Raw genomic sequence first — 24,362 nt, 5'->3', positions numbered from 1 at the left:
GTAATCCTGTGCACCCTACTGACAGCTCCACAGCAGGACTGGTCTGCAGGACAAAACAAGCATGACACGCTACGGTGTATGTTCATCAGCAGTCTGTTTATTAAGAGAATTGGTCCCGTAAGTGTCGGTGTATTTCGTACAGTGATCTGGTCATGACTAGGAATTCCGAGGGACAGTTGCTGCTGCTAGGGGCAGATCTAGTGATTCACCATCCATCTGCTCTGCTGCCGGCAGAGGCCGGAAGACTGTGCAGGCAACAGCATAGGTTGTGATCTACGGGAGGGGACCCTGAGGAGTCACAGCATAGCTGGCAGTGGTGGGAACTGGGCAGGAGGCAGGTGGCACAAAGCCTCGGGGAATCTGCACCATGGCAGAAGGTCAGCCTAAAAGATCCTGGGCAGGGAAACCAGATCTGACAGTTCTCTGCTTGTCTGCAAGAAGGCCATGGGCCAGGGAGAGGGTGGAGTCACCACCAGTCCACATGTAATAGAGGTAGAAAGCATTAGATTGAGAAGGCACCAGGCTGGACCCTGCTCACCATGACCAGGGAGAAAAGGAGTAACTTCAAGGAGAACTTATTACTTTATCAACCCCAAACTCTGCCTGCATGTTGGCCAGACACAGAGTCTGAAATCAGGAATTCAGAGCTCACCCCCAAGAAGCATCACCCCAGAAATCTGGCCCTCACTTGAACTCAGAGCAGTTGGCAAAAGGGTTTATAATGGCTTTTGGGTGTCACAGATGTTTTCCTGGGTCCCAGAGGGCCACAAATGCCTGGCTGACTCAGTGGGTCTACGTGGTGAGCCGGATGTCATCAGCTGTCCTTGTTACAGTGCTGTCCCAGTATGAACACCATAACCACTATCGACCCTACCCTTTTTACTCTGTGTGGTTTCCCCCGTGTGCCTCTAGCTCAACAAGATGACTGGAGAGCAGAACCTGTACCCCAGAAAGCATGCAATGTGTACATGCTTACAGTCTAGGGGCAGAATGGGATGTCACACCTGGCTCTATGCCACACAGCCTCAGGGCACTCCAGGATGAAATGCCTGGGGGTTTCGTTGTTGTTTTATTTTTAATATTTTATTATCAAGATTTATTTTTACTTTATGTGTATGGGTGTTAGGCCTGTGTGTATGTTTATGCACCATGTGTGCAGTGCCCACAGAGGCCAGAAGAAGGCATTGGATCCCCAGGGAACTGGAGTTATAGAAGGTTGTTAGTCACCAGTGGGTACTGGGAATCAAACCCAGGTCCTCTGAAAGAACAGTCAATGTTCTTTACTGCTAGGCCATCATTCCAGTCCCAAAATGTCTGTTTATTAAGGGAGTCGGTGGTCATTTAAATCACTTTTGGTGGCATTTTTAGTATAAAGCAAGTTCATATTTCCTTTCTGGAAAACTAGTATTTCAAGACCAACAGCCACTGCTCAGGACACAGTAAAGAAGGGCCCTGCCTCACTCCCCACTGAGCCTTTCTCTGAGTATACCAGCACCATTGGGTTGCCAGAACTCTGCCAGGCCAGCAAACAGGAGTCTGGTCAGAGGCCCATTGCACAGTAGACAAAGGGGGAGGTGAAGAAGCCAGCTGCTCCCCTCACAAGGAAGTCATTGGTCATAAAAACTCTAGTCTCACTCATTCAAGAAGGATGTACCCACGAGCTGTAGGGTGCAGTGTGCTTCCTTGGATTTCAAGGTTTATCTGGTTCCCTTTCTCGTGGGAGCTAGTCTCAGAACTAAACATACACTGACAAGTGCCTAGAGACACCAACCTGACCCTATCCCCAGCTTCATGTCTACAGAAAAGAGAGCAAGGCCTAAATCAGGGCTAAGGAGGCTCCTACCACCTAGCCAAGAAACCCCAGTCTCGCCTGGGCCTGCATGGTGATGATGCTGGGCAGCTGCAGCATAGGCAGACATGCATTCAAAGGTGGCCGGCAAGGGTATTATCAGGGTACAGGCTGGAGAAGCGGCCCAGGGTCCAGATGGGGAAGATGTTCCTGTAACTTGTGTAGCTGATGGCACAGGACTTGTTGAAGACCCCAGAGATGTTCTCCTGGAAGAACACAGAAAAATGAACAGTTAAGGAGCCTGTCCCTAGATGGCAGTCCTGACTACTGAATTTCCCAGCCCCAGAGCAAGTTGGGAGAGAGCTTGGGGAGAGCTGATGAACCAAAGACAGGCAACCATAGGCAAGGAAGCACAGGTCCCAGCTCAGAGACTAGAGCTTGAAGGAAACATTCTTCCTTGGAATAGTGGTCTCTGGTAACCACAGGGGCAGATGGAAACATCTGCACATCTTGTCAGTGAAGGTACGATGATAAAGCCAAGGTTCTGGAGGAAACATCAACTATCCAGTCCCTTCCCCAGCCAGCGCCCTTACAAATAGCAAAATGTGCTCAATATCTCAAGACCCAGCAACATATCTTAGATCTATGACCAGGACAAGCCTCCGGCTGACAGTGCACACATCCCAGATCTCCAAAGCACCCTAGGAGGAACGTGGGCACAGCAAAGTGAGCAAGCTGGAAAGTAACACTGGCACCACTGTCGCATGGTCCTCGCACACCTGAGGCCAGTCTCCATTGAGGAACTGCTTCTCCAGCAGACATCTGATTCCTCTCTCCTGAGCAGCGACATCGGGATGCCTGAGGGGCAAGAAGACAGGCTTGAATGAACCCAGCATGTGGCATCAACATACATCTTAGGAGGACATACATTCCCCAAATACTATGACGACGATAGAGACAACTTAACAACCAGAATACCTAAGACTGACTCCTACTGCAATCTTCCCAGGAGCCCTGAGAAGCAGGGCAGGTGCAAGCACGGGGATGGACAATGAGCAGAGTAGGCATGAGGCTTGTCTTCTTATCAGCACCGCGTGCCAGCCATGTCAGCATGTCAACCATGTCTTCTATGGATAAAATCAAGTATATCATCTGACATGGCTGGCACATGGTGCTGATAAGATGCCCAAGGAGAGGAAGACAAGCCTCATGCCTACTCTGCTCACTGGAAACCACAGAGGTTATGTGCACTTGCTGGCAAGAGTGAGATACCAGAAGGACTAAGGGTTTGACAGAAGCAAGGCCAGCAGTGGGGGACAGACTGGGAGCAGACTGATGACTATCCTGCTCATGGGGTCCCTGTCTGCACTGACTAAGGGAGGCAAGAAGACAGGCTTGAACAAATCTAGCATGTGGCATCAACATATATCTCAGTAGGACAAAAAATAGGAAGATCTCCAAATGGCTCTAAGTGTACTGTGGCGACATAGGTTAAGACAGCACATACAAATTTATTTGTGTGTACATGTATATGTGAGTGTGTGTGTGTGCATATATACCTATACCTGTGTAAACACATACGTGCGTATACCTAAACATGTATATGCACCCACAAGTGCATACACGTACATGTGTGGACCTGTGTACATGAGTGCAATACAAGTGATTCAGTATGAGCTACGGACACAGGAGGACCAAAAGTAGCTCTTAACACTGAGGCAGTACTCTCTACACTGGAAAGCAATTTCCCCACCACAGCCTCCTCACTCATTTCCCTTGGGCCCCAGCTTCTCTCGCTCTGCCAACAGGCACTGACTATGAATAGATAAATAGACCATAGAGAGGCTAAGTCTCTCTAAAGGGACCCACTCAGCCAAACAGGCTGCCACTTAGCCTAGGAATAGGGTGTGTGGCTTCTGAAGCTGCCTCTATCCACAGTAATAGAGGGATAATGGCTCAGTCCTGTGGCTCCTTTCACCTCTTCCCACATCTATACACCCTAGGCCACCTCCTCCAAGTCGAGCACCCCTTGGATGCCCAATGATGGGTTTCACTGCCCTTACCGCACAGCCATCAGGCCCATCAGGGCCCAGCATGTACTGTGGACCTGGGACCTGGCACTCTGCACATAACGCCGTTGTTCACATGACTCAAAGTCCTCCCCCCAGCCTCCATCTGCCATCTGCTGGGACAGGAGGAAGTTGCAGGCCCGAGACACTTCTGTACACGCAGTCCTGCAGAGAGGAAGAGATCTGAGACACCGTATCTTGGGAGGATCTAAGCTGTCTATACCCTACTACTCTGACAGGCTGCCTTGGGTCATGGGAGGGGCCTGCAGAGGTGAGTGGCTATAGGTGTACATGTCTCACACGGATGCTGGGCACAGAGAAAACCACTCTGCAGCTACAGGCATATGCAAGCTGACTATGTGGGTACATGGATACAGACCCAGGGTCCTTGGGCCACATCTGGCTTAGTACAACTTCCCTACTCCCAAACCCACTATGTCTAGAAGCACCGGCTAGGCAGTCAGAGGCAGGGCCTGAACCAAGCCCTCTTCCTGAGTTCCTGAGTGAGACTCCAGTAATTCCTCACTCAGGATGAGAGACAAAGATTTGTAAGACTCATAAAGAAACTGCTTTGGACCTATAGCAAGGCAGAACTTAGGTAGGCAGGGAAAGCTAAGCTGAATGCTAAGAGGAGGAGGGCGGAGCAGAGACACACCATGGAGTTGCTGCCAGAGACATGCTGAAACTTTGCTGGTAGGCCACGATCTCGTGGTGATACACAGATTAATAGAAATGGGTTAAATTAATATGTAAGAGTTAGTCAGTAAGAAACTAGAGCTAATGGGCCAAGCAGTGATTTGGTTAAAAAAAAAAAAAAGATTTGTAAGACTCTGAGGTAACACCTAGCTAAGGCTTGAGCAAAGAAAGTAACTACTCAGAATTCCCTTCTTCTGAAACAGTGGTCTTCACTCATTGTTTTAAAATATTAAACAAATAAAATCAAATATCAAAGGAAAAAAACCACCATGTAGAACATTACTAGGATGGTTTTACTGTCAATTTAACATAGTCACCTGGGAAGAGAGGTCACCAACTAAAGAATGTGGGAAGGTCTAGCCCATAGTGAGAGAAAGCCAGCTGAATGGGGTTTTTCTCAGGGTTTCTGCTTCAGGCCCTACCTTTACATCCCTCAGTGATAGACTATGACCTAGAAGTATAAACCTAAAGTAAGCCCTTTCTTCCCCAAGGTGCTTCTAGCCAGTGTTTCATCACAGCAGCAAGACAGACCAGAACATGGCAATGCCCTCACCTGACGTCAGTCTGAGCTACACTTACCCATCTTGGTAGGTATGCCCCATGCAAGCGAAAGCTTCCAGGCCAAACCAGGTACCATAGGTGAAACAAACCCCCCAGGAGCTAGAGGGAGACAAAAGAGAAGGTCAGACTTGGGTCTTCATTCCAAGTGAGAGTACAGGTACTCTACCCAGGTATGGGACAACCTCAAGCAGAGGACAGAACTGGGATGGAGCATGGTGGTACAACCATACATTCCCAGCACTGGCTGAGACAGGGGATTGCTAATTTAAAGACAGCCTGAGATACACAGCAAGATCCTGTCTCACAAAACCGAAGAGTAAGAGACATACTCAGAAGAGGGCGGAGGGTTGGAAAGGGAAAGCAAAGGGGGGGAAAGGCCTTGGGCAGTTGCTTAGAGCAGCGTTCACACACATTCCACACAGTGCAAGTGTGGACGCTGTTTCAAGAGGCGCCGCTCAACCACTGCTCCTCCACTCAAGACATAAAAGAACTGCTGATGCACATGAGGAGGAGGGCAGTCGTGTTTAGGCCACAGGGCCCTTCCAGTATGCAGCCCAGCTGCGCCCTCAACACAAGCTCTCAGCTAAGGGAAGGCCGAGCACCAGTCAGGGAATATGACCAACCAGGAAGTCCCTCTCCTGAGCCCCCCAGGACAAAAGCAGCAAGGGCAGACCCCCCAACCCCATGCACATGTCACCACCTCCCACCAACCCCTCTACAGGTGAGCCCAGGTGCCTACTCACCCCTCCCAGGAACCATCAGCTCTCTGTATCTTTCGGCAGAACTCCAGGCCTTGCTTGAGGGTCTCCCTGTAACACAGGCAGTTAGCCCAATGAACACTGCAGGCGGGATCAATGTCTTCCCCAACCGCACCTACACAATGGTCTCAGAAAGGCAAGAATGGCCTCTCCCCTTCAAACACATCAAAACAAATGTTCAAAAATGAAAAAAAAAAAAAGGTCAGGTGGTGGTGGAGCATGCCTTTAATCCCAGTACTAGGGAAGCAGAGACAGGTGGATCTCTGTGAGTTTGAGGCCAGCCTGGTCTACAAGAGCTAGTTCCAGGACAAGCTCCAAAGCTACAGAGAAACCCTGTCTCGAAAAACCAAAAACAAACAAACAAAAAGATTAAAAAAAATGTAGCTATAGGACACAGAAGGGGTAAAGAGACTGTCAAAGTTCAGAGAAGACACAAAGGAAAATGGACTTTGGAGACAAGGACCACAAGAGAGGTAGCACTGAAAATTACCAAAGCCACTGACAATGACACTAGTGTCAGGAGCCAAACAAATCTATAAAATGAGCTAGATAAAAACCAACAACAACAACAAAGTGTTTTTTGGGCTGCTCACTTGAGATGGAGCCTGGTCCCCCTGCATCATTTACAGCAGCTTTCATTTGTCAGAAAATTCTTTAGGCTGTCTATTTTCACAATCTGGTAGGGTCTTGCCCTGAGGGTGCTTCTCCATTTATTCCATTTCAGGCCAGGCCTATCCTTAATTTCCTTATCTCCTCCTGCACAGGCCTTGGCTACCGCATTGCATTTCCTAGCATTTTTTTCCCCTTCAAACTGTCCATTTGTATTTCTGCCCCCATTTACTCCTGTCCCCTGTGACCTGCATATGAGCTATACTATCACACAGTTAGCCTCGGGCAAGTTCTTAGGAGAGGGCAGAAATTAGCTACTATTTGCCAAAATATCACAAGAATGGAACCTCCTGAGCTGGGCCTCTGTGGTCTGCACAGTTCTCAGCACTGTCTTCCATGCTCCTACTAGGACGGTCCATGGAGCTCTGCTTACAGCATTCAACCACTTTTGTAGACCAAAGCTAAAAATCCTCCCACGTTCCTCCCCAAAGCCGTGTGGTTAGGTCTGTCACAGCAATCTACCCTGCTGCCAGCTTCTATACTATAGTTACTTTCTATTGCTGTGATGAGACACCATGACAAAGGCAACTCGTAAAAGAAAGAGTTCAGCAAGGCTCACAGTCTCGGGCAGTGAGATAAAGGCATTGGACTGATGTTCCGTGGGGACAAATGCGATCAGTCTGAATGTTACTAACTGAGCCAGCTCTCCCAGCTTAATCTTTTTTATGTGTATTGTTCTATCATATATGTTTTTTGTGAACTGTCTCAATGTTAGAAGTGGGCTTCTAGGGCGACCTCCCTAGAAGCTGTTAGTCAAGCCCCTCATATCATAAGGCTATTGCCACTGTCCTTGGCTACAAAACCAAACCAGATAGTCCTTAGTGTTAAAGACACCATAAGCTTTGGCAAAATTAGGCTAAGACAAAAGTAGAAAATCCTTCTCTGCTAGCTGGCTTTCATAATACTGGAAGATAGCATGCAGGCTGTTGGGGCATAACCAAGGGTCCAGCTCAGCTATGAGCCCTGCTTGCTACAGTGCAAATATCAGATAAGACACACCCACTAATACAATAGTAACACAACACTAACACAATAGTAACACTGCAACATCGTTGCCTTCTGCTGTGATGTAACTCACATGTGATATTGTAAGCCAAGGCAAAGCTCCTGGTTAGAAAAAAATCATGAACCCCAATAAGGAGTCCATTGCTATTGTTTTATTAAATGGATATGATATGCCTATCAAATTTCCTTCTAAATTTGTGTTTACACCCTTACATTACTGCTGCCTTCAGTCTTCATCAGCAATGAAAGGAGACAGTAATAATGAGAGGTCTACCACAAAGAGTCATAACTAGTAACGGCTCTGAGACCAACGAACTGTTGCTATGTCACTGTGGCCCAGTAGTCAACCACAGACGGAGAGAAATGAACAGCTGTACCAACCCCTCCAAGATGCCAGAAACATCACAAACAAGGTGGACCAAAAGAATGCAAGAACCAGAGGAAGGGAGGAGCTATAGTGTGGTTACTTCCGCAGAAGTCAAACATTCTCTGCACGTCTGCGTAACAGTGAAAGAACCAACGTATGTCCACAGTGAGGGACTCCATGAAGGCGGGCTCAAAGTGAGCAACAAGAATCTGTGACTGAGAAGACAGGAGGGCAGTCCCTTCATGGAGCAACAGGAGGTGTAAATCAGGTGATGGCAGGGTCTCCACATGACAATCTCAAGAGCATCTGACCATTCCCTGGCTCTCAGTACGAAAGAACACTTAGCAATTATTTACTTGGACACTGTGGCAAAGTTAGGTATGTATGCTCATTTTAAAACATGTTCAAGATGGGAAAAATAACCCATTCTTGTGTTACAGTTGTATTGTCTTCCCCAGACCAACACACACACACATGTACACTCACAGACTTACACAGACTCACATACTCTTGATGGATCTGTAGGTACCTGAAACTGTCCCTCTATTTACTCCAGCCACTGCCCTGTGAGAAGTCACGGCCTGCTGTCTGAGAACGCTGCCCTCGCCTTCCTTACCTGATCTCTACTGCCCTGTGGTCTGGACAGTGCTCATGGAAATGCTTCAGAGACTGCATCACTGCTGAGGTACACTCCACATATGTGTAGTCAATCATGATGTCTCCTAGAAAGGGAAAGAAGGAGGCACCTGAGCTCCACTATGGCCCAGGGCCATAGTTCAGGCCAAGAATATGGTGAGCGCACGTTGAAGCATGCAGGACTTACACCTCCATGTCACCCCAAGGTCAACCTGGGCATTGTGGCAACAGTGAGTACAATGGGCAGAGACCTGCACACCTGTGCTGCAAGGCACATGGCTGTCGATAAGCAGGCGAATGGAAACCTAGCATAAGGTCTCCATGGCCCAAGATAGAACCTCAGCCACTCATCAAGAATACAGATACTCCATACTCTGAGGCCCAGAGAGGGCTCTGCATAGACCTTCCAGCATGCTGGGCCTTGCCTATGCACCAAACTGCTAGTCAACGCACTCACCAAAGACCTCTGAGGGGTTCAGCAACTCCAGCAAATGTCCCCCACGCTTGGTCTCGTAGGTAGCAAATCCTCCATCAGAATTCCTCATGCCCAACAACTGTAACATGAAGGGGACAGACTGAGAGCTGAGTACACAACTTACAGTACGACTTTCCCAAAGCACCACGGGACAAACAACATATAGGACAGGAACGAGGGATAAGAAGCCAGTTTTCATGCCGAGCCCTTAGGTGTTCAATGCAGCTGCCCACAATATCTGGAGACATATTCCAATGTCAGGCCAATGCAGATATCCATAGTAAGATACACACAGGAAACAGGTGTGCTAAAATTCACACAGAAATGAACAGACACTTCTAATTTCCCTTTGGATACCACCAGTCCTTCCAAATGAGACCTGCAGAAATCTCAGCACAGATATGAGAAGTTCCTGAGCTCTAGAGCCAAGAAGACAAGCCCCAGGGACCATACAGCCTCCTTGTAACTTCTGGGACTGTCTGGGCACCATCTCTTAAAGCACAGAGCCCTATGCACACACCCAGCCAAAGTTTCTAACCCTGGGTCTTATCCAGGACTCATAGTCTCAGATTCTGATGCTCCTACACCCTCACCTTGGTCTTCTAAGACAGAACCATAGAAGAGGGCATAAACATGAGGTAGACACTCACCACAGCCACAGCGTCATAGAGCCGCTCTCGGGGGATGTGCTCGGTGATGAAGGGACACTCCTTCTGCAGGAGCAGCACAGCCTTCAAAGCCTCGGCTGTGCAGTCGGCAACGATCCAGCCACAGTCCAGTGTGCTGAAGCAGAAACCGCCCTACAGAGACAGAGTGTAAGGGTGCTCCTCCCCTGCAGAGCTGTAACAGGCAGGGCTGAGGCCTCTCCACCACACAGTGGTACCTAAACTGGGCATAGCTGAATAGACTTGAGCTTCAGCACAGGGACTATCTAGGACTTTATGCCCATTCTGATGGCCCTTGGAGCTTAGCAATAAAGTGGTCAGGGACCTAAACAGCAACACAGGTGCCCTATGGACCCCACTATGGGAGGCAGCAGCTACGTCAATGTCTCATTCCACAACCTGCAGCCAAAAGTAGGCCCTTATAGTAGAGGAGGTTAATGCTGGCTCTGAGTCCTTTATGCCCTCTGCCTTGATTTCAATACTCCAGCTCAGCATCTGTGTGTGCTAGACATCTGAACTACCTGGAGCCTGGAGCCTGGCCACAGAGGTGTGGGCTATCTCAGGGGATGATGAATTCCTGACGTGAGGCATCTACAGAGCAAAAAGCCAGAAAGCCCTCCTCAAAGGGAAGACAAGTGGGCTTTGGCTTGGGTGGGTTGCCCACACATACCTTGCACATCTGGCGGTAATACTTCTGATAGTCAGGAAGGTTGTCTGGGACCTGGAGAGCAGCAAGGAACATTATGTGGAAAACAGAAATAAGGTCAGTGCAGCATGGCACCCATAAGACCCGTCACTGTATCACTACTAAGAAGTAAGATCATTCAGAGAGGGCTAAACAATCCACTCTCCTGCCCAGTTTCGTGGGCTCACTACTGAGCTGCATGACTCAGGTCAACAAGAAAGCAAACAGGTCTGCAAGTGCAGCAGGGTCCACTGAGAAGGGCAAAAGGCCCATTGCTCAGTGTAGGGCTCGGATCAGGTCCTGTTGTGGGAGACAGTGCTGACTCACTCCCAACAGCCCTAGACACACATGGATAACAGCTACATGGAGGCTCCTGAGGAGGCTATATCCTGGTGGGATCAGAGGACAGAGGGTTAGGGGCACAAGGACTCTAGGGCAGGAGGATGCCAGTGGGATCAAGGCTGGAGGCATCCACTATGTCTGAAGCAGGATATGCAAGGCCAGCCTAAGAAAGCAGTACATGATGGGGGCTATAGGTGGCTATGAAAGGCAGGGGTGAGAGATACTGATATGGCTGTACTTGGTCTCAGGGAAGGCAGGCACTGGCAACTCAAAGATGGTTATGATGTCCACAGGCTGTTGATCAAGGATACAACTCCTGACTGTACCACAGGCTGGCTTTGGCCCTCTGCACACAGGTGTTTCAGTTGGATAACAGAAAGCACTGGCTGGTGATGGGCTACCACGGGATACAGCCAGAGCTACATAGGATTATCAGTTGTACCAACACGGCAAGGGCAGGGCAGAACAGGGCAGAACCAACTCAAGAAAGCCAGCTTGGGGCAGCAGGACAGATAAGGAAGGACACGGGCCTCACCTGTGAAAGCCGCAGGAATTCGTGAGCCTTCTGCAGGCAGGGCAAAAACTCAGGTCTGTGGTGTGCACCTGCCTAGAAGACAGAATAGCACGGTTAAGCCAGTCCTCCAGTACCCTGGTAACATCCTGCCACCTCACTCCCAGAAAATGCCGCATCTTAGAGTTTCCTGAGGCTCTCAGCTTTAAAGACAGCGAGACACAATTAAAGACAGTAATGGACAGAAGAGACCACCCTGGACAGTCACCAAGTCCCACCTGTTCTGCCAGGCTTTACTTTGGGCAGCCCAATTGGGCCTAGGCCCTGGTTGTCCAAAGACACCCTCAGGATTTCACTGCTCTCATTCCCACAGGCAGAAAAACTTTTTCTCTAACTCACATAGCAGCTAATGTTCTAAGAGCCTCAAGCCCACGCGGCCCAGGTACCACCCTGCTCTCCACTTCCTATGCTTATTTCCCAGTTTAGTGTCCAGTTCCAGAGGATCATCAACAGGGGATTGGGAGCATCCAGGCAAATGGGAAGCTCAAGGGGCAGAGGCATGGAAGCAGCATCATTTTCCTCAGGGCGAATGTGTGGCTCACACACACAGGAAGTTCACATGGGCTGCACAGAGAAACAGAGCCGCATACCTCCAACAGTGCTTGGATAGCAAATGACGTGTCCCAGATCTGTGATCCATTGGTGCCCTGTTCACAAAGAATGAGCTGTTATAGCATCCCCATCCACTGACTCCTAGAATCCGAGGGTGTCGGAGACATACCCAGCTAATACCTTATCCCAGAGTCTGAATCCTGTGCACCAAAGCAGCTGACAAAGGTCAGAAAGAACCCTAAACCTTGCAGGCACCCATGGGTAACAGAGCCCTACCTGCCTCTAAAGTTCCAGCAGAACAGCACTTTCTCAGGACATACCCAGGACCACATGATCCCGTGAAGGCTCCTAAACACCCCATGACAGCAGGGTACCCCAGGCATGGGACAAGCAGAAATAAAGCTCCTCCATTTCCAAATATGCCTGAGGGGTTAGGGACCCAGCTGACACATTACTGTGGCCCTGACAGGATGAGAAAGGTCCACTTCAAATCCCACCCTGGAACCTTGGATTTCTGGACAACACTCTTGGGTCTCAGTGCAGGAAATGGATGATCGAATTGACAATGGGTTTTGTTCAGGAATCTCTAAATATTTGGCAGAAACCCCCGCTCCCAACACTACAGGGTAATCATAGACTAAGTTTCTCACAGCTCCTTGGGGGCCAAAGATCGCAGGCAAACACTTGACCAGAAAGAAGCATTTCCACTGCCACCCTTTGGCCAGAGCCCTAGGAGGAGCTAGGGGAAAGCTGACCATACACCAAGTGCTATCCCCATTTACCACTGGGTATCAAGAAAGGAACAATTTTCAGGGCCTGCCCCTCTGCCCCAGAGGCTTCTCCTGTACTGGTGGCTACAGAGGGAAATCTCTAGGGTTATCCTATTAGGTGAGCACACACAGCTCCTAGTAACCCGCCAGAGGAGTTCCAGATGGCCTCACAGAGAGGCCCATTCCCAATCAGAGCCACTTTCCCTCACAACAGCAGGAGGATGGTTCCTGAGGGTCTGAGCCGAGTCTGGATCTGCCATGGTTTAGTCTACCCTGATGAAGGACTACAGATGGACCCGTGAGAACAAACAGCAACCACAGAGACCAGGAGGTACTCAAAGCCCCACAGACACGAGGAATAAAGGGTAATTCTGTCTCTCCTCTTTTACTACAAACTGTATTGAGGATGGTTTTTCAACCCTGTCCCATTTTTTTTTTAAATTCAGAAATAGGGTCTTGCTGTATAGCACTGTCTGATCCCACACTCAATCATTCTGCTTTAACCAACTGAGTGATGGCACTACAAGCAAGCGCCACCATGCCTGACTGTCACTTTTGAATCATAATAAATAAGCAGAGATGGTTACAAAGAGAGAGGCGGCCTCAGTTCTACAGTCCTTACCTGCATTTTCATGCCATCAAGGCCCAGCCTACAGGGATGAGAAAAGATTACGTCAGGGACAATGTGAAAGCTGGGATTCCAGCTGTCCATCAGGAGCCACACATACACAAAAGAGCACACAGATCTCCCACCTCCCGCCATGCTGACTTCGGGGCTGCCCAGTGGGCTCACAAGCACAAGGCCTACACCCAGCAGGAACAAGACAGTGGCTTACCCAGGGAGCTCTAGTCCATGCCAGGGTACATAGAAGCTTCTACAGCCAGGTCTACCTTGCTATCCTCAGCTCACACCACACCGCCAGAGCCTCCCTGCTATGGTCACTGTGACAGTCCCCACCTTGGACACAGTACAGAGCTGACAAGCCTCTTGTCCACTGGCCTTTTTTACAACAGTCTAAGACTGCCTGCCTCCAGGATTCCTGGCTCTGACTCTAGTAGAGTCTAGTAGTAGTCTAGTAGTAGTTACTGCTAGATTAAAAAAAAAATCTTCCCAAAGACAATCTAACTGGCAGTGTCCCTGATTCCATAAAATATTCTCAGAAGTGTGACACCCTGGCACCGCTACCTAGATGAGGCACAGGGCCAGCATTAAGCTGCATGTCCATGGTCAGCACTTGTCACCACACCCCAGCCACCACTCAGTCACACTCACCAAAGGTAATCTGGGATCCTAGAGACGTGCTCCTGGAAGGCAGGGGAGGAGGGCCCATCCACTGCCCAACGAACAAGCATGTTGATGGTTTTTGAGATCTGCAGAATATGTGGGCTTCAGGACCCATGCAACTTTACCCTGGGACAGGGCCCTATCTGTTCTAATACAAGCTTCCTAAGTGTTCTCTATACATTCATGCCCCAAGACTCAAACTGAAGGCAATGTCACTCACGATTCCGAGTCAGCTTAGGGTGTGACAAACAAGGACCAAGAGTCCACAGAGAGGGAGGAGGAAGCTCAATTTATCCAGAGAACCTATGGGCAGCCGACCATAGTGTAGTCCCCAATATTACAATCCACATCCTGATCGTCTCCCATCTATGAGGACAGCTTCCTTGCTGGGTCTCCAGTAGCTCTGGTCACTATGCGCTGACTACTCAGCCGCAGGCATGTGCTCTGTAAGGTCCCAAAGCCTGTGCACAGTTGGTCAGACTAGAGGCCTGGCATCCTCAGCCAGATGGGAGAGACCAGAAGTGAACATGAGGATCCTGCTGCTTGCATTACACCCCTAGACACCTATAACTCTTATATAAAGGGTAGAAGATGGATTATCTAGGGTGCAATCTATGAGGGAGTAAGTGGAAAAAGGCACCCCACTCAGTTGACCAGAAAGCTCAGAAAGTGGTCTTCCAGGAGGTTCTCAGACTCTTAGACAAGAGCCAGGTAGGAGAACGGGAGCCCAGGAAGCAAGTATTAAGTGGTGCTTCAAATACACCAACCCAAACTGAGATGCGCCAGAATCTAGGAAATAAGCCTACCTCATTCCTAACTCCACAGAGCCTATCCTAGGGCATCTGACAGGACCTCACTGTCACCAAAGGTGCTACAGGCACCCAGGACAGGGACACTGACCGGGCCAATGCTGATGCATTTAGTGAAGCGGTCATCGGCAACAATATGATCATACAGCATTCGGATGGCCCGCTGCCGCAGGCTGGTACTATGGAAACGTTCATACAGGTTGAGGATTCCTGAAGGGGAGAAGGCATTGGGGACACTCAGCAACAGGAGAGGACAACTGGCATCCCTGGACAGGCTATGCCCTAGTCCTACGGACGGGAATGGGTCCTACACAGTCCAGCATCTGGCCTCTCATTTCCCCCGGGAATCCTCCTCCCACTCACTCTGTTTCATCTCTACTTCCTCCTTCCCATCTAGGAAGTGCTGCTTCCTACCTCCCACCGTGACCCTGCCCTGCCCTACCTAGGTGGCCTGACAGCAGCTGGTCTTTGCTGGGGACCAGAGCAACGTTATATCTTCTGAGTTTCCACTCCAGGGCCATTTATTTATTGCATTGACAGAGTGAGTCAGAGTGAATGAATTATGTGGAGGACTGACCATCATCTAACTATTAACTCCGACTCTCCCAACCCTCAGGAAGCACCTACCATAAACCACATGCAGCAGCCAGCTATGTGGCGTGTATAGCTCATCTGGGGACACGTTGTTCTTCTGTGCTGGCCAATCAATGCTGTCATAATCCTCCACGTAGAGCTCCTAAAGACCAGGGGACACCTGAGAGCCTAGCAGAAGCAGCAGGCAAGCCTCCCAAACACAGAAGATGGACTAGCTCTAACCAGGAGTGATCTCCGGCTGTACATTCTCAGGGTTCTGGGTCACATCCTTTCTCAGGGGTGGAGACACCCAGCAAACTATCACTGGGTGTAAGGCTCAGCTAGTTCAGTGACACCAGGGCTAATCTGAGGAGCTGCCTCAGTCCAAGAGCCTAAGTCCCACTCTAGTGCAAGTCCTGTTCCAAAGCCCATCTCAGGGCTCTTTCCCAGGAACAATGACTACAAGCCCGGGTTAGGACTGCAGCTTGTGAACTCTCCAAGCCCCAGTGGGACACTGTACAAGGCAGATGCCTTTCGGGCCTCTATGAGCAGTTTATCATTTGTTTACAGATCCTCTGGACCCCGGAGTACCAAGATGCATTTAAGCTCTAGGGACTGTGTGTCATAACCTTACAAGGACCCTAGAGACCATAAGGCTTACCTGGCGGAGGCTCTGAACCAGTGGGTCCTCTGAGGCACTTAGCCGAGTGGCATAGCAGTAGCTCATGGGTAGATAGACCTGCCGGCAGTGACACCAGAGAGTGGAGGGGTGTGCAGGTACCCATTCAGGAAACAACCTGAAGAAAGCATGTGTCAGTGGGACAGGACATAAGCTCCACTATTAACAGCCCTGAGGCCTTGTACTCTTCCAAGCATGGACACTTATGCTGCTGTGAGTATATCCATCCATGTGTGTGCATGCTTGCGTTCTGCATTCTAATGCCAAATGACTGTGGAGCTTGTGCTCCACACATGTGGAGTCATATGTGGAGCCCTACTGTGTAGGGACACAGACCAGAAGCCTCTCCAGTCCCAAACTTCAGCACCCTACTCTAGCCTGGCAAAGCCTTCTTCTGCCTGCACCTCCTGAGGCAAGCCTAGCATCTGGATGTTAGCTCAATTGTAGTATATCTCCGTACTTCAAGAAACAGTACAACCACCCTGTCCCATACATGGAGAGCTCTCTCCATGCCCTTCACTGGTTCAGGCATTTGCCACATCTTCCACTTATTCAACCAGGCTGTAGAGTCAAGCCTTTTAATCCTTGTTTCAGGACCCTGTTGTCTTCCAAGGGGTCACTCACATCCTATCTTTCTGCGTATGAAAGCTGTCTACTACAGGAACCCTCAACTCTGTCTTCAATAGGACAGTAGGCTCTACCTGAACTCTGTATAGTTCTGGAGAGCTTACCTAACTTAGGGGTAAATTTATATACACATTATATAGAGAGCCAATGTTCTTACAAGATATTCACAAAAAAGATAAAAACAGTGACAATAGGTTTCAGTTAGTAAGGACTAGAAATTGCTTGTGTTGGGTAATTATTAAAAAATAAAAAAAAATTTAAAGATGCACGTGGAAGCGTTCATTGGTGAAATGGTATCTAGGACTTTCAAATCAGCTAAGAAAACAAGATACAGAGATGGGGGAGGCTCTTCCTTTACTCCTAAAGATGCCCCAAGTCTTTGTAATTACCAGGTATGATCTGCTGTCTATCACCACAAAGACCAAACCACACAATGGGTATGGAAATACCCTACAGGTCCCACAGCCTGCTCCACTGCTGTGTGGTTTGATAGCTTGCGCTTACCGAAAAGAGAACCCCCTTCTACCTATGTGTAGAACACATGAAGGGCCTCTAGTGAGAGGCTAGTCCACCCCGTTAGGTCCCATCAGTCTACTAGAAGGCAGTGCAAAGAGGGCAGGCATACCACATCTCAGGGAATAGGGTATTGAGTCCTTCCCAGCTATAAACATTCAGGATGGCCAGCCAGAACTTCCCCCAGGAGGGGATGGCCACTGCACCGCCTGGAAAGAGAACAGGACAAAGTAGCTATTGTTACGTGTGAATACTGGCTTGAAGCTATTTCTTGTACCTCCTCTTGCATGAACTGAGAGTCAACCTGCCATGGGTCCGGTAACTCCCAGTCAGGAACAAGCATGACCAATCTTAGGAGAGCTGTTTACAGCCCTTATCCCTAAAAAGGAACCCATGAAGGCAGCCACCTGTGAAGGCAGCTCAGGGAGGGAAGGAAGAGGCCAGTGCTGTGCACTGTGCATTGTACTGCACAGCCAAGACCAAGCTGCACATCTGTGTGTTTCCACTCAGCAGACAGCCTGGCATGAGTGACTGCAGACAGTCTAGCATGCAGCCCACATTCAGAGCCACTCCTGCCCCTACCAAGCAATGGTCAGCCTTTTATGCATCACATGGCAATACTGATTTATACACATTTTACAAGTTCTGTCCTAAATTCAAATATGTCGAAGTTAGAAAGACTGAGAAAGGTGCTAGCTGAAGCATGGTTCAAGCACATTCCTCCTCCTGGCAGCCTCAGAACAAGACAGCAACAGGGAAACAGAGAAAACTTTGAGAGCACACGATCAATACCATCAGAGGTTATGATGACTTACTTAATCACAACAGGGGCAAACACTTGACAGGAGACTGCAGAATTTCATAAAGCATACAGAACACTTCCTCTAGCCTGGGAAGTCAGAAAGAGAGCCCGAAGGAGTGAAGTTTAAGACATACTCTAAGTGTGACGAGGAGTTTCTAAGACAACACGGCAAAGGTGGAAAGTGGGGTGAGAGGACAGAGCGCATGGGAACCTCGAGGTAGGAAACCACTTTGACCAAGTGAAAGGAGACCCTTGATCATGGAGCAAAGAGCAAGACAGGAGTGCAGGTCCTGGAGAGGCAAGGCACAGGACCTCATGCCAAGCTGCAGATTGGTAATGCAAGATAAGCTCTGGACTAAGAGCAAGGGGAGCCACAGAGCCTGCGAAGGTTGAAATGGTCTCCAAAGCCCACAGGTGAGTTGAGAAGTAACTGTGCCCAGGCCCAGAGATGGTAAGGAGGGATGTGCAGAGCCCTCACTGGGGATGTGCACCTGTAGCTCAGCTGCCTTCAGAAGGCAGACTCCATGAACTGTACCCCAAGTACTGTGTTAGCATGGCGCCTTTAAATCTTTACCAATTCATGAAGGAAGCAGAATATAAAATATCAAATTGTTTTGAGCTAAGGATAAAACTTAATTGGTAGAATGCTTCTCTAGCAGGCACAGAGCCCTGTGTTCAAACCCCAGCACTACATACTTAAGGCATGGTAGTGCATGTCTGTAACCCCAGCACTACATACTTAAGGCATGGGAGTGCATGTCTGTAATCCCAGCACTACATACCTAAGGCATGGTAGTGCATGTCTGTAACCCCAGCACTCAGGAGGAAAAAGCAGTTAGATCAGGAGTTCAAGGCCAACCTTGGTTACGGGGTAAGTTCAAGGATTGCCTGCCTACATGAGACCCTGCCCCCCACCAAAAAAAAACAACAACAAAACCATGACAGCACTCGAGTTGTAGTTGTGCTAAGTGGGCAAAGAACTGGCCACACAAGCCTGGTATCCTGAGTCTGATCCATGGAATTCAGGTAAAGATGAAAGGAGAGAACTCCACAAAGTTGTCCTCTGACCTCTCCATGTGCACTGTGATACAAACACACACTCCACATACACACCTCACAAAACAAACACACAGAGAAAATAATGACATAAACACACACACCTCATAAAACAAACACACACAGAAAATAATTAGTTAAAAACAATAAAATTAGGGCTCAGAGGTTAAAAGCACAAACTGCAGAGGACCTGACTTCAGTTACCAGAACTCACATGGCGGCTAGCAGGTCTGTATCTCTAACTACAACTCCAGAGGCTCCGACACACTCTTCTAGCCTTCACGAGCACTGCATACACGTGGTACACAGACATACGTGCAGGCAAAACACCCATACACATAAAAGTAAATAAGTCTCCAGTTGGGCAGTGGTGGCACACACCTTTAATCCCAGCATTCGCAAAGCAGAAGCAGATGAATCTCTGAGTTTGAGACCAGCCTGGTCTATAGAGTTAAGAGTTCCAGGAGAGCCAGAGCTACACAGAGAAACCCTGACTCAAAAAACAAACAAATAAACAAACAAAAAACCCAAAAGTCTTTTAAAATAATTAAAAGGAATAATTATTATTAATGTTACTAATCATTACACAGCTCAACAGTTTCCACTTACTCATGTTTTTCCCAGTGTTTCAACTAGAGGTGCATCTTACTAATTCCCATTTACAAGAGCTCACTGTGTCAGTATGACACAAACCCCACATGCCATACAGGACATACCTTTTTTGTGAAGAATGTTCCGAGCACGTACAAGGTCAGGATCATCAGGCCCAACACCCAGGATTCTGAGAGCCACATAGTTCAGGGCAGTCCCAAACACTGTGGATTTGTCCTCAACATGCCTAATGGAAACACGAGACTGGTGGGGAAAGGGCTTCTGTCATCTGTCACTATTTCTAAGAAATAAAGTCATACTGGCGATGAAGATCGCCTAGAAAAGACTACTAAAATATCTCCTACAGCATGACAATGCAGGAAGCACACTGTGGGGAAGTTTAGTCCACCCAGCAGGAGATAGCCAATTGCTCCAAAACTAGTTCGGCAGGGCCTGCCTACCCCTCTGCTCCCAGAATGTCTATATCAGAGAAGCAGATGGAGAGGGGTCTATGGGGCCCCTACATTTGCCATCTCTGCTGCCTCCACAATTTTAAAATACCATTGCTTTAACTTGGCATGTGAGTCTCATGCCAAGTAAAACCCTGGTCAGGCTTCGCATAGGTACCAGCCTGCTCTCCTCCCGCCAGGCTTTCTCCGACCCCACCTTAGGTTCATGGTTACAGTTATCCCACTTCTCAACGGCTGCCTGGAAACCCAAGCAAGAGTTACATAAAGACACATGCAAGCACACACAGGTACATATGTGCAATTGGACACTCACAGGCCCCAGCCGCCATCGGGGAGCTGCACTGATCGCAGGTACCGTATTATCTCCTCTCTGTATCCAGCTGGCAGAGGGATGTGTGACACATGGCACGTAATCAGGAGACCTGTGTGGTGAGAAGGATGTCCCCACATTAGAACGATGCTCAGCACTACTAAACTTAAGCTCTTCCTCTTAAGAACCTATCCTGACACATAGCTGCCCTGTGGCTTTCATTCCCGTGCAATCTCCCAGAAAGGCCATTCTTCCTAGGCTGAATGACTTTGGAAACACTATCAGGCCAGGGCCTGCAGAGCCCAAGTGGTGATGCCTGGCAGCCATACCACAATCTGGGTCAGAGAAACATGGCAGAGCCTTGAAGAGGCCTCCCACAAGTGCTCTGAAGGCCTATTAAGAGCCAATTCAAGATCAGTGGGACCACAGGGGGTGACCAGGTCTTGTTTTAACATCTGCTTGGGATTGAAATACTAAAATGGCAACCCTGGACAGGATAATAGTTATTGCTTAGATTTAAGTGTTCTGTTTTATAAACTTTTTACATGTATGTGCCACTTTGCACATATGGAGATAGACGACACTATACAGGAAACCTGCGTTCCATGGCTGGTCACTGAGTGTACACTCCTATCTTCATCATCCACAGGGCAGCTCCATATCATATGTCCATGGCATGGCGTGGGAAGGGCATCATATGGCAGCTACTTTAGAAACAAACCCACATTCTCCTAAGAATTCAGGCTACTGAAATAAAGTTAAAACTCAATGAGGAAAAGGGTCTGGATGCATGAAAATGGGTTTCTTTAAAGAAACACTGCCAGGATGCAAAAAATCTTACCTAAACTAGATCAGAGACCCACGTGTTCAAACACAATCCTGTTACCACTCACCAACCTGGACTTGTGGTTTTCCTGCCAGAACTCCCTCAGCCACCATTTGACAGCAAGTTCACAAGGGATATTTTAGTGCTCAAACGGTACACACATGGATACCAGCTCTTCACCAATACCCTTGCCTATCTACAGCGCCCTGCCCTGGCACTGTCTGGGCCTTCTACCTGGAGTACCATTTTGCACTGGGATTCAAGAGCACCCGTCCCCCTCTCCAAAAGACCCGTTTGCTTCCATTATTAGAGCATTTGCCAGTCTACCCTGGGCTAATCATGCTTTACCATCATTCCCCATCCCGGCAGTAAGATGAATGGGATACAAGGCCACCCTCCCCCAGAGCTCTTCCAACGCACTGCCGGGTTTCAGCCTGCTTTACCAGTGTAGGTCAAGGCCCTACCCACCGACAGTCCGGAACAGCCTTCCCCTTGAGTTAGGATAGCGTGCACCTACCTGGCAAGAGGAAGAGGGGTCCACCATAATCACCCGCCCAGTGTCCATCCTCAGCCTGCAGCTTGGCATAAAATGTTACTCCGTTCAGGGCCCCCTCACGGGCTGTTTGAGCTTTAGGGAAGTCTTTGAAATAACTCTTCTGTGAAGGGAAAGAAAAAATGAGAGTTAAGGTTGCGTGGTGCCCTGAGGAACCCTCCTCATTCACAATTCATGTCAAAATAGTGAATCTAATTTACTTTAAAACTTTGGTTTCAATCTGAGACAAGTCTTTGGTGACAAGATCACACCAGCAAAGTAAAAATGCAATTCTATGTGGTCATGATTTACTTTCCAGATACCGATCTGCAAATTTCTTCAAAACTTCAAAACATCTTAACTAAACACAGCACAGAGCATAGGGTGGGGCACAGACGCCCAACTGATACTGAGCGGACCTTCTCAGACAGGGCCTACATAACAGCATAGCGGATCACCAGAGCAGGTTTTCACAGCTGATGGCCAGGACTCACAGGAAGCCTGTTAATGGCCGGGCAGTGATGGTGCACACCTTTAATCCCAGCACTCGGGAGGCAAAGGCAGGCGGATCTCTGTGAATTCGAGGTCAGCCTGGTCTACAAGAGCTAGTTCCAGGACAGCTAGGATTGTTACACAAAGAAACCCTGTCTCAAAAGAAAGAAAGGAAGGAAGGAAGGAAGGGGAGGGGAGGAGAGGGGAGGGGAGGAGAGGGGAGAGGAGGAGAGGGGAGGGGAGGGGAGGGAAGGGGAGAAGAGAAGAGACGGGACGGGACGAGACGAGACGAGACGAGACGAGACGAGACGAGACGAGACGAGACGAGAAGAGAAAAGAAAAGAAGCATGTTAGCTAACTGTTCTATGACTGATTGAGTTTCATACTATGTGGACACACACAACAAGGTAAGGTCCAAGTACTTCACCTTGTAGATTGGAAGCCCTTGGTCTGGGAGTCGCCCCAGGCTGAACTCCAACTCCCAGCATGCCAAGCGCTGACCCCTTCCCTGGAGAGGGTCAGGACCACTCTCACAGGCTATTTAAGTTCATGCAGTGGTTTAGGTTTGCTGAGCTTTTCTCCCCGCCATGCTATCTAGGTCCACCCAAGAGTGCCGCATTTACTAAACACGTACATTTTAATTTGGTCTAATCTGGTTTGATTGAAGTTTCTTGTATTGACGGAGAAGCTTTTATTAAGATTAAACCAAAGAGTAAATATGAACAAAATCACACCCATCTTTGTAATTCTCTTACAAATCAAAGATTTTATCAAAGTAGAGTGCTGAAAATAAAATCAAATTAGGACAACTTCTTCCACCGGTCTCTGGGATGAAGGGATTGAAGCAACATGGCTGCTTCAATCATGTCTCTACAAGAGGGCATGGTCCCCAGGTCACCACACTTTTCGTTGTTGTTGTTTCTATCTTGGAGATTGAGCTTAGGTAAACATTCACTGAGCTGCTCATCACTTCTTTTGCTTTGCTTGTTTGCTGCTGTTTTGAGATGGGGTAGCCAGGCCTGACCCAGAACTTGGTTTGTAGACCAGACTGGCCTCCAGGTCACAGAGACCCACCTGCCTCTGCCTCCTGAGCACTGGTTAAAGCCACACCCAGCTTCTTTGCTTTGAGACAAAGTCAAAGTTACCAAGGCATATCTCAAACACAGATCCTGCCACAGTCTCCTGAGTAGCTGGGATTACAGAAATGCCCCATGTCCAGGTTTACACCGCTCTATAAAAACTGTAAGCTTCATTATTGCAAATAAATAAAAACATCACACACCAAAACGAGTCACACACAAAGTCTATTCTAACAAACTTGGCATTTGAAAAGAAGCCGTGAAGCTCGACCTTAAATTTTATACTCTCAATCCCAATGCATTTTATGCATTAATCCGCCACCCAGAACAAAAACAGCAAAAATAGCTGGCTTTACACCTTCTTTCGTAAACTGAGTCCATTATCTGCACTTCGTCCTTCCCCATCACTTTATATTTAGCATATTTAGCTTTTCTTTGTGTTACACTACACTCACATATACTTTATTTACTGGAGAGCTGCCTGCTTTTTGAACATGGCTCTCTCCTGTTTCAGGGCTCTGGCGCAGGAAAGACAAGGCAGAGGCTGGTCTGTGGTCACTTCCAGGATTGGGGTGAGATGGCGCCTGAGGATAATGGCGGAAATCATAAAATAATCCGAATCACATCACTTACTGTGTCCAGTCCCAAAGAGTGGGCCTCCAACCCAGTCTGTTCTCGACCAGGGTCGTCCTCCGCTTGGAAGTACGTCCATGTCTGCCGACCCAGTTCGTTGCGGAGCCGCCAGCGGGTAAGGTCAGTGGCCGGCTCAGTTTTATAGGGTCCCCCTCGCCGCCGCAGACACCTGAGCGGGTCAGCCACAATAAGCAGCGGTCGTTAGGCTCCACCCAGGTGGTGCTGTCTGCAACCCAGGCGAGGAGAGCCACCCACCACGCCACCCTGCTGCTGCCCGGGCACCTTCCCTGCCACCGCCCTGCCGCGTTCCTCGCAGCACCCGCGGGAGGCCCAGGGTCCGGGACTCACGTTCCCTCTGTCATGACAGCACCGCACTCTCTGCCACCGGCTTGCCAGCACCTTACCTGAATGACAACTTCGCGCACTGCGCAGGCGCGAGCCTGGGCCGACCGGAATAGCTGGGTGGGCCGATGCT

At 48.9% G+C, this 24,362-nt stretch overlaps 1 protein-coding gene across 1 annotated transcript; it reads right to left on the bottom strand.

Moving 5' to 3' along the window:
- Nucleotides 1-77: 77 nt before the first annotated feature.
- Nucleotides 78-24,315, bottom strand: Lss (lanosterol synthase). Its single transcript, XM_048451427.3, has 22 exons — nt 24,236-24,315; nt 23,888-24,056; nt 21,669-21,807; nt 20,329-20,437; nt 19,671-19,792; nt 17,209-17,305; nt 15,939-16,074; nt 15,332-15,440; nt 14,796-14,914; nt 13,884-13,981; nt 13,233-13,260; nt 11,879-11,935; nt 11,253-11,324; nt 10,361-10,411; nt 9,676-9,825; nt 9,008-9,104; nt 8,531-8,636; nt 5,859-5,924; nt 5,134-5,214; nt 3,853-4,023; nt 2,569-2,647; nt 78-2,055 (listed from the first exon to the last, which is right to left on the bottom strand). Exons 1-22 carry the CDS (start codon nt 24,247-24,249, stop codon nt 1,924-1,926), a joined length of 2,202 nt encoding a protein of 733 aa, XP_048307384.2. The 5' UTR covers nt 24,250-24,315; the 3' UTR covers nt 78-1,923.
- Between the last annotated feature and the right edge of the window lie 47 nt (nt 24,316-24,362).

Source organism: Myodes glareolus, chromosome 18, assembly GCF_982192425.1.
Source record: "Myodes glareolus chromosome 18, mMyoGla1.1, whole genome shotgun sequence".
Classification (NCBI taxonomy): Eukaryota; Metazoa; Chordata; class Mammalia; order Rodentia; family Cricetidae; genus Myodes; species Myodes glareolus.
This window is presented reverse-complemented; position numbering and strand designations above follow the sequence as displayed.

What these genes read in the sequence shown, in the direction of transcription:
- Lss (XM_048451427.3), bottom strand. An exon ending in GCTGCTGCATGTGGTTTATG is followed by an intron (nt 14,915 to 15,331) that starts GTAGGTGCTTCC and finishes TCTCCCCTTCAG; the next exon opens with GAATCCTCAACCTGTATGAA. An exon ending in ATTACCGCCAGATGTGCAAG is followed by an intron (nt 9,826 to 10,360) that starts GTATGTGTGGGC and finishes CTGTCTCTGTAG; the next exon opens with GGCGGTTTCTGCTTCAGCAC.